Source organism: Protomyctophum bolini, assembly GCF_963924005.1.
Source record: "Protomyctophum bolini genome assembly, chromosome: 5".
NCBI lineage: Eukaryota > Metazoa > Chordata > Actinopteri > Myctophiformes > Myctophidae > Protomyctophum > Protomyctophum bolini.
In genome coordinates, this window is record NC_137866.1 from 33,029,065 (window position 1) to 33,046,975 (window position 17,911).

Here is a 17,911-nt window from a genome sequence, read left to right on the forward strand (position 1 = left end):
AACTATTGCTACAGTGTTTGTTCAGTACTCAGTAGCCTATGAAAATACATTTTCAGGTGGGTCACCAATTTCATCCAAATAGGAAAGAGAACGAATTTTTCAACTTCAATTTTATAGGGTTCCAATTTAAAATTTGCCTGCTACATTTGCATTTGCATGTTACATCAATTCCAATTGCAGTTGTTTATCCTGTATCGTGTGATTCGTGTAGGCCTACTAGTTGTCACTCATGATTGGATGGAATTTGTATCCCGACCTGAACTATTCTTTTTTACTAAAGAGCTGGACACAGTTGACATAAGGGCCGGGAGGAACCCCAGTCACCAGACAGTTATGATTGGGAATGGGAATATTAATGTAACTTTTATTGTAAATAAATAAATAAAATAAATGCCACCTAAACTTCATTAATTCATTTGATGCATAGCAGCAGCAAGCCAACAAATTGTTCTAACATTTGATTAGAACATTAATTTAACTGTAGCCTACAAAAATGAATAGCCTACATTTACAGTACACTATTAAAGGATATATTTGTTTTGGTGTTGTAATAATTGCATGTTATTATAATAATTCAAACTAAAAAAATTAAGCTATTTCTTTATCAATTATATCAATCTTACATAACATTTGGCCTTTATGAATAATCTGTGTAAAATAGGTTATTGTACATCAGTAGGCTATATACAGTGCATTTCTGATCAAATAAGACATTAAATGCTGAATCCTGAAACCTGTAGTAGCCTAGACACAAAACCGCAAGTTGTGCTCTTTATTTGTTAGGCTATTCACTAAACCTGCAACAAATGTTGGACAGTATTGACTTATTAGCAATTCTTCCCTGCATTTCTCTGCGTGGCGTCGAGGCAACTGTGTGCGTGCGTGTGTGCGTGTGTGGGGGTGGTGCAAGTTGTTTTTTTCTCTGTTGCATTCCTGCAGTGTGTGTGACCCTTGACCTCGTTGTTGTGTTCCCTCCGCCTCGCATTCCAAAGAGGGTTTTCCCGCAGCAGTGCCACACACAGCCAGCAGCGTCATGACAACCACAGCTGACGACAGCACGACCGGACGTTACACTATTTGCCTCCAAAATAAACGCAATATTAGATAAGGGGTAGAAAACGTGGAATATTAAATATATAATTGTGTGTGTGTGTGTGTGTGTGTGTTACTATACTAACATTCTTGAATAATATGTCTTCTATCATCAAACAGTGAATTAGCCTACGGTATGTGAGCCCCACCCAAGAGAAAAAACACGCAGAAATGGAATGGTCTGACTCTGAAGTTCTCTGAACCATTGCTGAAGAAGACAACTTCTATGATCTGAAAACAACACAAAGTGTGTGGCTTGTTGTGGTACGGAGTGCCTATGCATGCACCTCTTGGTACCACAGCACCTCTAAAGCCCCCAAAACAAACTGGTCAGGCTACCACCTGGCCTCACTCCCCGAACCCACCTCACTCCCACCCACTTTGACAGGCTGGAATGGCTTAGGGTTGACGTCAGAGTACAGCATCTTGCAATGAGTCTGGTCCACAAGATTTGCTACAAGATACCCATGTAACTAAAGTAATGTAAGACCACACCCACAACACCAGAGGGAGTTCAACAAACCATGTGCAACCCAGATTCGGCACAAACAAGGGACTACATTAATTTTGCTCTTACGGTATATATGCCACCAAAATGTGGAACGCCCTACCAACAGCCATTAAGACATGTGAATCCCTTGACTCCTTCAAAACCGCTCTCAAAGGGCACCTACAGACGGCTGCAATTAGAAACTGGCCCCGTAAAATCTGAATCCCCCACCCACCCCTTTCCCCCCTCACTATAGGCCTATATGGTTTTTTTTCCCTTACCTCCTCTATGATGATTTCCTGTTTTGGGCTAATATTCAGTCTCTAAATGTTTTGACAAATGAAAATGGTGGGCCCTATTGTAAAAAAGTGTAATGCTTTAGTTTATGGTGTCGTCCACTCACAGTTTAACAGTTTTTATATTGAGTTGTACTTGAAATGTACTGTAATTCTGCAAACTGTTTACATATTTACATCTGCAAATATGTTTACACATATTTCAATCAATCAATCAATCAATCGGTTGCGCCACTGTTGTCGCGGTACAGTGTCAGCCATGGCATTTCGCAGCGTGGATCTTATTTTGAAGTCCACGAGCGGAAACGCTACTTATTAGTTATTCGCAGCTAACTTTGACAGTTCCAGAATCCAGGCAGCGTAGGCTAGTATCAAGTATCCCCAGAACACAGAGGCTTGTCACTGCGCCCCGTGCCGTGTTTATAGGCTAGGTAGGTTAGCTAGCTAGCTTCATGCTCCTGCGTTCGCCGTAGCATTCACCCAAAATACAAACCGCATACCATGAATTAGCCTCGCCGAGCTAATTACAGCAATCACTAACACCCAGGAGGACGAATCGAGACGACCTAAGAACGGACCTGCTGTGTTCAGCTAGTAGTTAGCCAGTCTTGCTAACACAACGCTAACGGCCGGAGCAGAGCAGCAAGCCTTGTACGAACGAAGGAACGGGGACGCAGTGTGACAGAAAAACACAGAGACACAACACACACACACCACCGGAGGAAATGAAGGACAAACAAAAGAGAAAGAAGGAGCGCACGTGGGCCGAGGCAGCTCGCATGGTAAATGAAATGATTACAAAACAAAACCCAATAACTTTTATTTTGTTGAACGTGCTTTGTCAATTTTTTTAAATACCCTTCTGTATTGGTTTAATGTAAAGACTTCCTTCCTCGCGCGACGCCCTTTCTACGGCTACCGAAATAAATATATATAAAGATGAACAACATTTTAAGACAGTAGTGTCGGTGAATCTCACGTCGACACTTTGTTTAGTTGAAAATGTGTCGTTTTGGCTTCGTTGGTGGGCGAAATGGTCGCGCGGCGGACCTCGGGGTGTCGCTACAGTCAAAATGAGCAGATCTCTAAGCTGAAAACGCGTTGCTGTGCGACGCGTTTTCAGCTTGTGGATCTGCTCTTTATGGCAAAAGCGACAGCAGACCAAATAAAACATAACGCCGTTTAGCATGTGTGAACACTTTGTAATAAATCTAACTTAGATCAAAGACAATTTGTCACATTTTCAGTGTAGTATTGTTATATTATTTATTGCATCAGTGTGGCTGCTAACCGCTAAATGTAATGTTGACATGCTAGCTACTAACGGCTAACATCAAAGCTCACAGATCTCTGTTTTGACCCCTTTGTTTGCTAGAAAGCTAAGCTAACGTAAACTAGCATTTTTACACATGAACTAAACAAAAGACCCTCCCGTTCAAGAATGCATTTAGAACCAAAGTGGGCTCATTGGGCGAAATGAATACACAACCAGATGTAATGCAACACAATGTACACATTATTGTATAACAGTTAGCACGGCTCGGCTATTGCTAGCATAACTGGTCAGAAAATAAGATTGTGTTGCTATGCCTGAGCCAAACGTAGTAAGTACGATAAGTATCTAAAGTAGCAACCTTTCCCCCTTCCAAACACGAACTCAATACCCTGGGATTACAAAGAATATAGTCAACAGTCAGGGCAACATTATGATTGCAATAATCTCACTCAAGGGCTGGGAGGGCGAGTATAACAAATGGGAGAAAATACATTATGTTTCCATAATACTAGCACCTATGTATACTAGTCGAGAGGATAAAAAAAAAAACTATGGCCTTGATGTTTGAAATGCAAGGGAAGCTGAAGTCTAGGCAAACCATGGGTTTAAAATGTGTTAAAATTCTCAGTTTAAACATTGTCACCAGTAATTCAGTATGCTAACTGGAACCTTTCAGTTTTCAAAATAGGCTAGTTAAGGAAGAGAAATGCATCAATATAGCCTTTGTATATTGCTGTCATTGCCTTGACTGCTGACTTCAGTTTCTTCTAGTCTTGTTTATCTTTTACCAAATTCAGAGACTGTTTTCCCCCTCATGGTAGCTATGTATATAATAGTACAAATACCATCCCTTGCTGTTCACTCAAATTAGGTCCCCATTCCCTCACTGTTTGTGATGTTTTCAAACATATTTAGCCTGCAAGAAGCAGTGAGGACACCCACACCTCCCATTTGCTAAATCTGGGGGTGAGAATAAAATATTATAAAGCACAGGGTTACAGTTAAGGGTGTGGCTGGCTTTATATGCCAACCCCCCCCATTTCCCCCCTGCACATCGGTGCCAGACAGCATCCATGCATTGCAACGCCACAAAGCCCTGCTGCTGCACTGCTTTCAACTTAGCTGGGAATGCACAGCCCTATGTATTTATAAACCAGGCCCATATGTCACTGCAAAGTCTTGTGGTGAGAATGTGGGACTTTATAAGAGTCCGACACAATTCTAAACACGCAGCACTACTGAGAAACCTCAGTGTGGTCACTTTAGCATCTAGGTTTAGACTAAAATGTTAGTACATAATTGTATCGTCAGGAGAATTCAATAAGGACCAAATGCTTTTTTTATTTTTTTATTTTTTAGATGTGGTATGGCATATCATGAAAATCGTGTCTCTTGCATCAGAGATGACTAAAATAAACATTCTATTCTTAACACTTTTGTGACAGCCAGCAATTGTCCTTTTTGATTCTTTTGAAAATATACTAGAGAAGGCAATTGCCTCGTCACAATGGAATAATTTAACAAATGATGTGTAAAAAACATTGTTGACATGTGGAAAGCAGACAAATGTATTTGACAGCAGTACTTTTGTACTACTGCTGTCTATATAAGATGTCTTGGCTTGGAAGAACTATGGTGTATTTTAGACCAGATGTTGCAGAGAGTGCACAACTGCACATTTATCATAAAGAACATCGTTCATTGCTAGGTTCTTGCTGGTTGACTCTGGGCTAAATGTTTTACCGGAGTCTGATTTGAAATGGTATTTGGCTTTTGATTTAATGATAAATGGTGCATTTATATAGCGCTTTTATCCAAAGTTCCAATTCACCCATTCACACACGCATGCATACACCATTGGCGGAGGAAACCATGCAAGGCACCAACCTGCACATCGGGAGCAATTAAGGGTTCAAACTCTTGCTCAATGACACTCGACATTAACTCTGGGATTGAACTGGGAACTTCATGGTTCCCATCCGGCCACTCTCTAACCCTGAGCCACTGCTCAGTGTTGTGCTGCTGTTGATTTGTGAATATTTTTTGTGAATATTTTTTTTAATCTTTTATCTTTTTTTATATTTCTCTGTTTCTTGTCCCAAAAATAGGCCATTAACATTCATATTTGACCCCTTGGGAAAAGGAAAAGAAGTACATGCATTGGGCTGGATTGTTAGATTTTCCCTCTAGTAATAGTTATAGGATCAAAGCATATGAATAGGCTGGTTATTAGTATGGAGATGGTTTTGTAATCTAGGGCAGTAAACACTACACAGTACAATCTTACAACTCAGAGTCGGTGTTCAAATGTATGGGTCTACTTGTTTACATGTGTACACTTGGAGTGACTTAAAATAACAGAAAAGATTCTACTGTGTTTGTGTTATGCTCCATAAATGTAACATTCACATAAAATTGGCGTGTGCATTTCCCAGCGCCACAGATTGAACATATCTTTGGCATCCTTGATTCTACAATATGTTTTAGAATCGTAGACCTTAAACGAGAACATGGCACAAGGAGAGTGCTGTGGCCCAGTGCCATGTCTTCTTGTTGTCCCTGTTCCTTCTGGCCCATTTCCTCCATGTGTATCCCATTCTGCTGGGGCTGAAACAACACCGTTTCCCAACCCACGGTGCCGTTTCCTTCCATATTTGCCCATGACAGCGAGCCACCGCAGAGGAAAAGAGACCTCCTACAATATCAGAAACGGAAACATAATCACCTGTCTAGCCATAGATTTCATTTTCATATTAACATTTAACAAGAGGGGGAGGCTTACTTTAGAATGATGTTTTTAGGTAGTACACTACTACAATTGCGTTGCGTCCTGGTTTAGGTGGCCGGTGGGCCCATGTCTCCAACACACACACACACACACACACACACACACACACAACCTGCTTTTAAATTTGGACAGTGCAGAGATAGTGTGACATTCACTTGCGTTAGGAAGGTCACTCTCCATCTGGGATTTGGTTCTGAGTAGCTGCATTGTTCAAGGTCTTTCTCTCCATACACACTTTTGTCCATATCCATTCAGTCCTGTAGCATGCTTTGCATACTAGGTAGTCTCACGTAGCCAGACAACTATTCCACAATCTCCAAATGCTATTGGGTCTAAACTACATGCTGCCATTTCCATTCACGAAAATATATTTTAAAATATCTTTAGTAGAGCTGCTTTTTTAAATTGTATTTCCATTTCTGCTAAGCAGCAAGCTATATGTGCTTAGATTAATTTTATTTATATTAGGATATCAATTTTGCGCGACACAGAAGTGGGGAGGAGGCTTCACATGCACTTTATATTTTACTCATGAGCAGAGCTTCGTGCTCCAGACTGTATGTCCGGAAGCATTTGAAAATTGCGAGAGGCAGTCTGGCCACGGAGAATACATACTAGGCCTACATCTGGAAAAGGCAATATCACTTCCTTTACCGTGATCATTCATCAGTTGGTCACACTCTGAATACTTGATAAGGTCGAAGCATGTCGTCAACACGTAACTTTCATCGAATAGCAGGTCTTGAGGCAGTTTCTTTTCAGGTAAAAGCTTTCCAACAGGTCTAACCTGTGACCGGAGGTGGTGCTGGTCCAATCCATGGATTGCTTCCAGCTTCTTCCAGACATCTATTCTTAGTATATGTCAACAAATGCCTGTCTGGTTTTAAGATGAGCTTAAAAGACAACTTTGTTATATTTTTCATGCAAGGTTCATGTTTTAGGTTGTTGTTAGAGAAAGTAAAAGATGAGTGTTCCCTTCATTTCAACGATTTGAGCTATTTTTGACAGGGATGGGGGCATTCGGACGTGGCTAAATATGTATTTTACGCCAATTTCTTTATTATTATTTAGTCCTCCTAGACCCCAGAAAATTACAGTAGTTGTTTTCTGTGTGTCTGAACAAACAACTGACTACTAGGGGCGGCGGTCTACCATACTATGTGTCGTAGGCTCAATATGTCAGTTTGTCACCTGGCCCTTCACATTCAATAGATCCCGTGATCTTTTGTGTCCAGATGTAATTTCTTGGGGTATAGTAGGACTATAGTAAATAATAAAGAAATTGTTGTAAAATCTTGTAAAAAATCAAACATATTACTTAGCCACTCGTTCGAATGTCCCGTTTAACCCCCTGTTAAAGAAAGCAGCCAATTTCAATTTCTCTAATAACTTAAAACATGAATGAACCTTGGTCGGTAAAAAAACAAAGTTGTCCTTAACAAGTATGTGTTCATGTTCAAACCTAGCTGGTGTGCATACTTAATAAGAACCCCCTTAGGACAAATTACTGATGCATACAATACTATTAAAGGGATAGTTCAACAACACTAAGGATTAGTGTCATGTTTCTTCTGGCAGTGTTTTGACATTACTCCAGTCTTTGCTCTTGTACTTTTGTTTCAGTAGACAAACACTTATTCAACAAGCGGTTCAGATAAACTATTGTGTCTTACGCTACAGATGTTTGAATTGTGTGTTGAAAGTGTATATCAGTGCTGTGTTAAAACAGTTTACACCCTTTACAGGTTTTGGAGAACTTTTCTGATGCTCCAATGACTCCCAAACAAATCCTCCACGTTATCCAGACAAAGGGGCTCAAGGAAATGAGGTTCGATACACACACATACATTACACACCCTAGTAAAGGATCTTTAATTAAGCCTGTTTTGTACGTAGTTGTGCGGCAGTTTTGTGCACTGAAAATAATCAAATCTGCAAGCTCACAACGTAACACGTGTTGTAAGCTTGTAGATCGGTTATTTTCGCCACCACCACACAGCTACACGCCATGTAGTCTCTGCATGAAAAGTATACCATTACAATATTGCAGTGTTTTAAGTGCAGGATAACTTGATTAAGTTTCTGGATATGGTGGAAATGAATATGGAATAGCAATAGAATGTCCCCAAAATTTCGATGCCAAAAAAGGCTGGAGAGATGGTACCAATTGTTCATTTTATTATTGCCTGTTGGTGTCATCTTTGATCTTTATCACTATGTGAGGATTTAAGATGAGCCTTTTTTAAATACATTTTTTAAAGATTTATTTTGGGGGGGATTAGATGCCTTTATTGATAGGACAGTAGACTGACAGGAAATGGGGAGTGACACGCAGCAACGGTCGTCAGGGATTGGGATTCAAACCCGTGATACGCTACCAGGCTGGCATTGCAGCCTAGGGTGCCCGGACAACCACGACAGTGGCCCGGACTGCCTCACTGTGATTTTATTGATTTATTTTCTCCTTTCTTCCAATTTCTGCATGTGTTTGAACCTGAACGGATTGACTGGTGCTTCTTGTCAAAACAGGAGGTAAGTTGAAAGTCATATTTTCACTCTCATATCGGTAGATTACTGTATATGTTCAGTTTATATAATTATACATGAATATTTGATCACATGTCTCTGTCTCTCTCCAGTGGCACAGCTCCACTAGCCTGTCTGGTCACCATGCTTCACTCTCAGGTTCGGGGGGACAGAGTTAAGAACAGCATATTCTTCAAGCTGCCTGGACGCATGAGCCTCTTCACTCTCAAGGTATAACGCCTCATTTATAACGCTGCCATTATCCAACACTCAACACAGAGGCTTTTGTAGAAACATTGGATACACTTAGGTGCTACTTAATTTGGGTTGGTTGCTATTTTTTCCCTTTGTGGTGTGCTTCTTTATTGCTTCTGTGTGTGTGTGTGAATGCTTTGCTGATTTCTTTGCTGATGGTCTTCATCAGGGCATTGCTATTTCTTCCCTTTGTTGTGTGCTGCTTTATTGCTTTATTGCTTCTGGTTCTGTCTGTGTGTGAATGCTTTGCTGATTTCTTTGCTGATTTTCTTCATCAGGGCAAGAATGCCCTGATGAAGACCGGTTAGGTCGAAACATGTTGGCAGTAACAAATGCTATCCTCCTCATTTTAACCTTGAGTGTCCGGATCGTTTCTTTTTTCTTAATGCCTTGATCCTGTTTGATCCGTGTGAGCACCTTTTTATCATCACGTGTTTATATCTCCGTCGAGCACCTGTTAGTTTAAAAATGTTCCTAATAAACATCCTATTGTAGACTAATACGAGTTTCAAATAAATGTGGCTGTTGGCTGGCAGGCTTCAGATTGAAGGACGTATTGTTAAGGACGTAATCTGACCAACCCAGGAACCAATTTAGGAACCACATTTGGATGATCAATTTCCGTCACGGATGGTCTGCAGCTATATAAACGTATATCTTTCCCTGAGCAAGATGGAGGCGGTGAAGAACGTTTTGAAGTTCTTTTAACACCAAATGTCTTCAGTACTCAAAGAAAGCCAATTTAAACACCCAGAAATTGTTTGTCTCATGTCCTTTTGCAGAAGAACGCCCTGCAGTGGACCAAGAGCCCGACGGAGTCCGAAACGCCAACAGACGGGGCCGGTGCCGCCGCAACTCCTACAGCCACCTCCTCCTCTGCCAACACCACCTCCTCCACCAGTGCAGCAGGTCCGGCCTCAGCGCCCGCCACCCCCGCTGATGGCACGGAGCAGGAGAGCTGTGACTCCACCGAGACCACGGCTGCAGCCAGCGGAGAAAACGACGGTAATCTTCACAAAAAATGTTTCATCAGAGAATCGAAGTCGCCATCAATATTCGTATTGCAAGGTTGTAATCAATATCCACACATGATGGGGTGTGTCGTCTTTATATAAGTCATAGGAATCGATCATAGAACTCTGGGCATGGTTAAAAGGATCCGAATGTAATTCCGACAGAGCATTAGTCCGACATGCAGGGACAGCGGTCAGACTACTCCTCGAACATGCACTGCTCCTGTGCTTGCGGTTAGGTTAGGATAGAGGTATGTTGTTGGTCTAATGACTGTCGGTCTGTCGGACCAATAATGGTGTCGTAACTAAGTACTGCACCCTGGTTAACCTACTTCATCGTATGATCAATAGCAAAAACGGCCAATCTACAGGCTCACAATGTGTGACACTGCACTTTTAAATCGCCTATTTTCGTCTATAATGACATGCCCAAAACAGGGATGCCAGGTTAACACCCTGAGCGCACAGGACGGAGTTCTCTGCCCTTTCAATTAGTAACGCCCAGCGCTCGGGACGGAGATCGCATCGCTCCACAGGCTGGGAGCGTCTGTTCCGCAACATTCTATGTTATTTTCCGGTGGGACGTCATCGAAAATGTTCCCCATTTTAGCCGACGAGATCAAAAATCTTAAAACGTGAATAACTCTTGATCTAGATAATTCCGTCCAATTCTAAGAAAAGATTGTGTTAGACGGCCCATCGTGGTCCCGTCACTAGCCGCGTTAGAATGAATCATACCTCCCGTTGTTGTCGATCGCATGGAGAGTGTGTTTGGCTACTTCAGCCACATCCGGGATAGCATCCGGTCCGTCGCTAAATGTGCTCCGCTGCTATAAATCGCTGGGCGCTATGATTTAATGGATTAAATAACCCTGGGTGTTCGGGGTGTTGTATTGGTGAAGATTTAAATATCCTTTATTTAGTTTAGTCCATGAAGACATTTACAGAGGAGGATTGACTGTGTTCGCAGTATTAGACCAGTGTTATGAGAAGAACCCTGAGAGGAGGGAGAATGGCTTGAAGAGGATAAATGGAGGTCTCTTGGGCCTGACGAAACTGATAATACCACTCTGCTCATTTTCTGTGATCCTGGATACAGTTGTTAGTTGCCATGGTTACAGATGTACTACCTGCCACTGGCAGCTGTGACCTAGATCAGAGATGTTTATGTGCATTCATTTTTAATTGTGTGTGTGTGTGTGTGCTCGTGTGCATGCAGTGCTCTGTCTTACATGCTGAAATGTGTGTTACAAGTACTAAATGGCTTTGCTCCGCGGAACATCAAACGTGCATGGAATGATAATTCCAATTTATAATTGACATCGTTAGCATGCATATAATATAAGCTCTAGCTAAACCTTACATGTGTGATGTTGATGTATGGCCATGGTATAGGTGTAAATCATCAGCTTGTTACTAGAAGCTCTCGCTCTAGCGCCACAGCAGATTAAAAAATATATACATTTTTTATATATTTATTTTATTTTAGCATCCCAGTACTTCCGGTTGAAATGTTGCGCAATAACATTATATTGACATGTAGTTTTAAATTAACTGTTTTTTGGCGATGACATTTGGTGTAGAAGGGGGAAAAAGCACTTCAAGTACAGTTTTTACTCAGGTCTCTTTTGACTAAGAATAGAGTGGTTAAGACGAGACGAGACGGGGGGGGGGGGGGATCAAAAGTGAATTCATGCATTCTGAGGATGTAACTAGTGTCACTGTGTGGTTTAGCCTCCGTGGATGAGAGCTCCTCCAGTGCCTCGTGCTCCACAGAGCCACCGCCTCCCAGCCAGCCTCAGACCCGCCTCAGCAGGGCAGCAGGACAGCAGGGACGCAGTGACACGCAGACCCAGCATGCCCAGACCAGACTCAGCCGCTCCAGACAGGTACAGAAACGCATCGGAAACACTTGAGGATGCTAACCTTGCTGGCCTTGCACACATTATATTTACCCTATTGTGCTGAATATAAGATATATAATATATTTTTGAGGGGCGCTAGCCCCTCCTATATACAGGGTTAATGTTTGTTTTAAAAACGTCATTGACAATAAAGGGAAATTGTAATGTTTGTTTTGACACCATTTGTTTTACATCATTACCTAATCAAACATGAGTTAGATTAATAGAGGTTACTAAGATATAAGATGATAAGAGCGCCCCTCACTTCACACGGGTGTGATCTTTTTCCAATAGAAATATACGGGGTCATATTATAATCGGGGACTAGACTAATTGACATTCAATGTTCTTTTTCCACAAATGAGTCTTGAAAAATTGGGGTCATCTTATCAGAGTTGTCTTATATTCGGCATCTTGGGGCATCTATTTTTCAGAAAGGCACACGGCCAAACAGAGGAGCAACGAGAGCCGTGGCCGCCGTGAAATTCCTGCCCTGGTATACAAGTTACAACCAAGAAATTTCGCTCCTAGCATATGGGAAACATGTTGTATAGTTTCAGTCAGATTCTCATCATTTTTAATTAGCAAAATGGTATTGTCGTCATGCGGGTTATTTTAGGGCTTTTCTACCTTAAAAATAAATAAATAATTGTACACAGAGAGAGACGAAGTGAAACGCAGCAAAGGCCTTCAGGCTCAGGAAATGAACCTTCGACTCGGTGTCGGACTTAAGTAGAGCCTATATGTGGTATGTTAGGCCAGAGGCTCCCCAGAGCAAGCAGTGTTTTAAAATCTGCTGCCCTGGAAAACTGCCTCTGCATAACTGTAGTCCTAGGGTCGGGTCCCAAAGATGGCATGCTGGTTTGAAACTGCCTCCGATCTAGTTGATGGCAGCATGAGCATACAGCAAGAAGCTGGTATGCATGCTGCATGATATTTTCTTTCCTAGGCAAGGGAAGAAGAGCTCATCTTGGCAAGAGGGATTAGGCGCACCCGAGCGAGCTACTAGGCCTTGCGCATCGATGAGCATGCCATCCGAGTAGGCAAGTCGTGGTGGATGGAATAGGCTATCACATCAACCAAAAACCCTTCCCCCTCTCCCAGCCAACCGTGTGCCGTCCGAGCTCAATTCTTCCCTGCCATCCTATGAAAAGAAATAATCTGGATGTTTGGTGTAGTACAGTTATGCACAGTGAGAGCTAGGGACAATCTGCCCATCCATTTCAGAAATGGGTAGCTACTGTGAGAAGGAAGTCACTGTTTGACTTGCCTAGAGTCAATGCTGTGGCGCAAAGAGAGCTGGGCCTGGCTTGAAGTAATTGAAAATGCTGGGTATGTGAACTACAGCCTCTGTACAAAAGAAATAATCTGTAGCAATAAGGGCTTTCATGCCCTTTTGTTACACTGCCAGACGGACATGAATGCACGGACAAAAACACAATCACAGTCATGATTCATGACTATAATGACTGTTCTATCAGTCCGGACCCAAAATGCAGCTAGTCTCAAATGCCAAAATTCTATTTTTGCCAAGAACATGCAAAATGACCGGACAATAATATTACCAGAAACGCATAGAGCTAACCCTGAATGACCATAACAGATCTGTAACTCTGAGAGTGTACAAATGGAACCAAATTGGATCCATTTGTTCCATAGGCAAATTTTTGCCTATGGCAAAACCTTTCCCAAGGAGTGTTTTTCGTGCGAAATAGATTGCTTGCAATGGATTCAGAATCATGAAAAACCCCTAGTTTGACACGTCACATGCTACTTAAAGCATAATGTAATTTTGAAATGTTTGCCTTGTATAGGTTGTTAATTGTACCCCAGTTTATTATGCTAATTATGAAAATTGCCCAACATATGCAAGTTAGCATCCGGCAGTTTCTAAATGCTGGGGACCCATACTCAACATTTCTAACCCAGCTTATTATGCCAATTATGAAAATCTCCCAACATATGCAAGTTAGCATCCGGCAGTTTCTAAATGCTGGGGACCCATATCAACATTTTTAACAAAACACATTCACATTCACATTCTGGCAAGTTGACTACTTCGCGCTCCGGTGTACTGCCCGCCTATTGTATCTGGTACTCAACATTTACTCTTCTGTTTTAATCAGGTTAGCAAGATAAAAGCTAACGGTCATAACGAGGATAATGCAACGTCCCTGCTCTTCAAATGCTCCCACATTGTGGAATTTATCAAAGCTACAGCTGTGTGCGGCACTGCGGCTACAGCATGAGATGATGAACACCACTCGCCTAATGCTGCGGTCGGAAGTCCAAAGAGTTTAAAACACTTTCAAACGGTGCATATTGTTTACGTCACGGCCCACGGGAGCATGCCTTTCATATCATAAATATGAACTTTAGCCAAAATCTTGCGTTGCAGCGTGAAAGTCCATTATGTTATTGTAACCTTTGTGTTGACAAATAAGTTGTTAAGTATTGTTACTGTGAAGATGATCAAATAAACTAAAGTAATCCATGTGATGTCTTGTATACATCTGAAAAGGGTCATAGTAGCTTAGCTGCAACAAGTAGCTAATTACAACAAGCAGACGTATTTCCTCAACAAAATAAGCCTCCCGTTATTTGATTAGTCTACTTCCAAGAAGTCGATTGACTAAATTAGAAGTGCATGACCCACCAGAAATCACTAGTAACTGACGCTATGAAAACAAATGACCAAATAAAAAAAAGGAAACGGGAATAAAATTTGCATGGACTGAGGGGGTCTGGACTCATAGTCATACTGAGGGGGTCTGGACTCATAGTCATACTGAGGGGGTCTGGACTCATAGTCATACTGAGGGGGTCTGGACTCATAGTCATACTGAGGGGGTCTGGACTCATAGTCATACTGAGGGGGTCTGGACTCATAGTCATACTGAGGGGGTCTGGACTCATAGTCATACTGAGGGGGTCTGGACTCATAGTCATACTGAGGGGGTCTGGACTCGTAGTCATACTGAGGGGGTCTGGACTCATAGTCATACTGAGGGGGTCTGGACTCGTAGTCATACTGAGGGGGTCTGGACTCGTAGTCATACTGAGGGGGTCTGGACTCATAGTCATACTGAGGGGGTCTGGACTCATAGTCATACTGAGGGGGTCTGGACTCGTAGTCATACTGAGGGTCTGGACTCGTAGTCATACTGAGGGTCTGGACTCGTAGTCATACTGAGGGTCTGGACTCATAGTCATACTGAGGGGGTCTGGACTCATAGTCATACTGAGGGGGTCTGGACTCATAGTCATACTGAGGGGGTCTGGACTCATAGTCATACTGAGGGGGTCTGGACTCATAGTCATACTGAGGGGGTCTGGACTCGTAGTCATACTGAGGGGGTCTGGACTCGTAGTCATACTGAGGGGGTCTGGACTCATAGTCATACTGAGGGGGTCTGGACTCATAGTCATACTGAGGGGGTCTGGACTCGTAGTCATACTGAGGGTCTGGACTCGTAGTCATACTGAGGGGGTCTGGACTCGTAGTCATACTGAGGGGGTCTGGACTCATAGTCATACTGAGGGGGTCTGGACTCGTAGTCATACTGTGGCGGGTGGTCATGACTGAGGGGGTCTGGACTCGTAGTCATACTGTGGCGGGTGGTCATGACTGAGGGGGTCTGGACTCGTAGTCATACTGTGGCGGGTGGTCATGACTGAGGGGGTCTGGACTCATAGTCATACTGAGGGGGTCTGGACTCGTAGTCATACTGTGGCGGGTGGTCATGACTGAGGGGGTCTGGACTCATAGTCATACTGAGGGGGTCTGGACTCGTAGTCATACTGTGGCGGGTGGTCATGACTGAGGGGGTCTGGACTCGTAGTCATACTGTGGCGGGTGGTCATGACTGAGGGGGTCTGGACTCGTAGTCATACTGTGGCGGGTGGTCATGACTGAGGGGGTCTGGACTCGTAGTCATACTGTGGCGGGTGGTCATGATTGTGTGGCGGCCCGCCAGGCCGCCATACATTAATGCATACAGGGGAAACACTGGACTTGTAGTTTGCTGTCTCAGTGGTTCTCATGCATGACATGTCAAGTTCCTCCCATTTGAATATTGTGCTGAAGACATTTGTCAAGAATGGCAAAATTCTTGAAAAAAGAGTGAATTCTTTAAAAGTGCTCTTACTTTTACTGGGGTCCCTCTAGAACCCCCTCATGGACACATGGTCCATGTCCCTGGACACTACTACTACACTACTGGGAACCCCCGGAAATGCTTTGGCCATTAACGGAAGTTTATGCATGCACTGTGTACTATGTAAACTATTAATTTCCATTTTCCAGCCATTCAGTTGCAAAAAAGTATTTGGGACCCCACAAAATAATTTGGCGGTTGTGACCCACAGGTTGAGAGAACCCCTGTGCTATGTGACTTAATAAGAGCAATTTATTCTCCATCCGTTGTGAACCGTTGTACGACAGAGTATACACCAGGCTTGACTCTGATAGGCTACTATACAGTATTTCCCCGGGTAGATAATCATATCCTGCTCTTTTCCCTCCCCTCACGGGTTTACAGGCCTTTCTGTTTATGTACTGAATCATTGTGTTACTACAGTCGGGGAGACAGAGGAAGAAGGCGGTGATGATGCCACGTGTTGTCCTAACGCCACTCAAAGTCAACGGAGAGCATGTCCCGTCAGGTAAGAACTAGTCTCGGCGTTCCGTTTAGTCCTGGCTTCTTCCCTCTTTGTATCCTTTCTCTCCTTGACGTCTCTCTCTCTGTCTTCCCGTATTTGTTTTACTCTCAAGCCTCTTATTCCCGTTCCCACCTCGCTCTATTTTCCTCCATGTTTTTACTAGCAGATAAACGACAAATAACACACAATTTTGTGTCCTTAAAAGTTTTTTTTACCAAATTTTTGTGGACTACCTCTTTCATTTGCATTTCATTTGCTCACAACTAGGAGAAAATGAAAAGGTGCACAACTTTGGTCCAATTAAGCCAGTATGGGCACATGGTACTATAACTTGACTAGATAAATGAAAAAACCTGCTCTGAGTTTTCTTGAAATATTTAGCTCAATGACCATAAGCCCAGTTTCGTCAGCATTTGCAAGTTTTGTAAAAAACTCTGCCTTTTAAAGGCTACATGACATAATATTAATATCATAAAACAAGTATAATAAGATGATGTGATCAAAACGAAAGCTATTTGCGGAAAACAGTTAAATGACCCTTGGGTTGCACTCTGCATTGTATTTATCCAAAATTCCTGGATGAGCTTTCCAAACTCCCTCATCATTTTGCACATAAATGAACAGCCAACATTAAAGACAAACTTGTTGGGGCCGATTCTTGAACTCCTCAGCCTACTTGGCCGTTTCGTGTTTTGTCTACCATATCACCGTTTATTTTGCATGCAAGAATTGTATAGATTACATTCCATGATAAAGAGCAGTTCATTTCCGCATCCAGGACATAGCAGCTGTCCATGTGCACCCACTCGGAACCGGAGGGAATGCAGGTTGCCTTTTCCTGCAGAGGGTGGCGTACTGAAGAAATACGTTGCAACCAAAGGGTCTTGATGAGGAGTTATTATTGAACTGTTTATTTTATAAGTAGCTAGCTATTGTTTTGAACATATTATATGTACTCTAATTTATCGATTGAGCTTTCCTTTATCATGTAATTTAAATGTATAAATATGATGTCACGTGGTCTTTAACCCATTTTGGGCGGGAACCCCTTTTAGTGTTAGCATTATGCTATGATTTAGCTATTGAAAAATAGCAGATCTACAAGCTCATTGCGCGCCACGAGCTTGTAGGTCTGCTATTTTAGAAAAACCGAAGAACGACTGACATAGAAACATAGCTTTTTCAGAAAACTGTCAGGATGTAGAAGACATTTTTAGAATCTGATCTCAGGTCAAAATGGGTTAAAGACAAACTATTTATAATGATTCCCCCATGGGTCTATTCGTGGTGCCCTCCTTTTTACATCAAATCGATTTGCCGGAATTAGCAGATGTACACATACAAACACGTTGTGAGTTTGTAGAGGGGTTATTTTCAGCTATTACCAAATGTCATTTCAAGAATACTCAACAGTGGTTTTTTCCCCTCTTTCATCTAGTCTTTAATTTGCTCGCCACATCACAGCCAGATCACGTTTTAGAAGCTTCAGCAGTGCATGCCAAAGCAAGAGAGGATGGTAGTTGCTACGGTCACCGCCTCTTCTACTACCTAATGTAGAAATGACACGTAATCCTGTTTCTTTTCCGTTAAGAGTCTTCTAAAACAACAT

At 42.4% G+C, this 17,911-nt stretch overlaps 1 protein-coding gene across 4 annotated transcripts in view; it reads left to right on the forward strand.

Moving 5' to 3' along the window:
• Positions 1-2,269: 2,269 nt before the first annotated feature.
• Positions 2,270-17,911, forward strand: part of asxl1 (ASXL transcriptional regulator 1) — a 28,011-nt gene continuing 12,369 nt past the window's right edge. For all 4 annotated transcript variants that reach the window (XM_080763733.1, XM_080763734.1, XM_080763735.1 and 1 more), the window contains exons 1-6: positions 2,270-2,660; positions 7,688-7,771; positions 8,580-8,699; positions 9,506-9,728; positions 11,471-11,625; positions 16,221-16,305. In XM_080763733.1, coding sequence (XP_080619859.1) covers positions 2,604-2,660; positions 7,688-7,771; positions 8,580-8,699; positions 9,506-9,728; positions 11,471-11,625; positions 16,221-16,305 — 724 coding nt within the window. In that variant the 5' untranslated portion in view covers positions 2,270-2,603. The remainder of the gene's footprint in view (positions 2,661-7,687; positions 7,772-8,579; positions 8,700-9,505; positions 9,729-11,470; positions 11,626-16,220; positions 16,306-17,911) is intronic.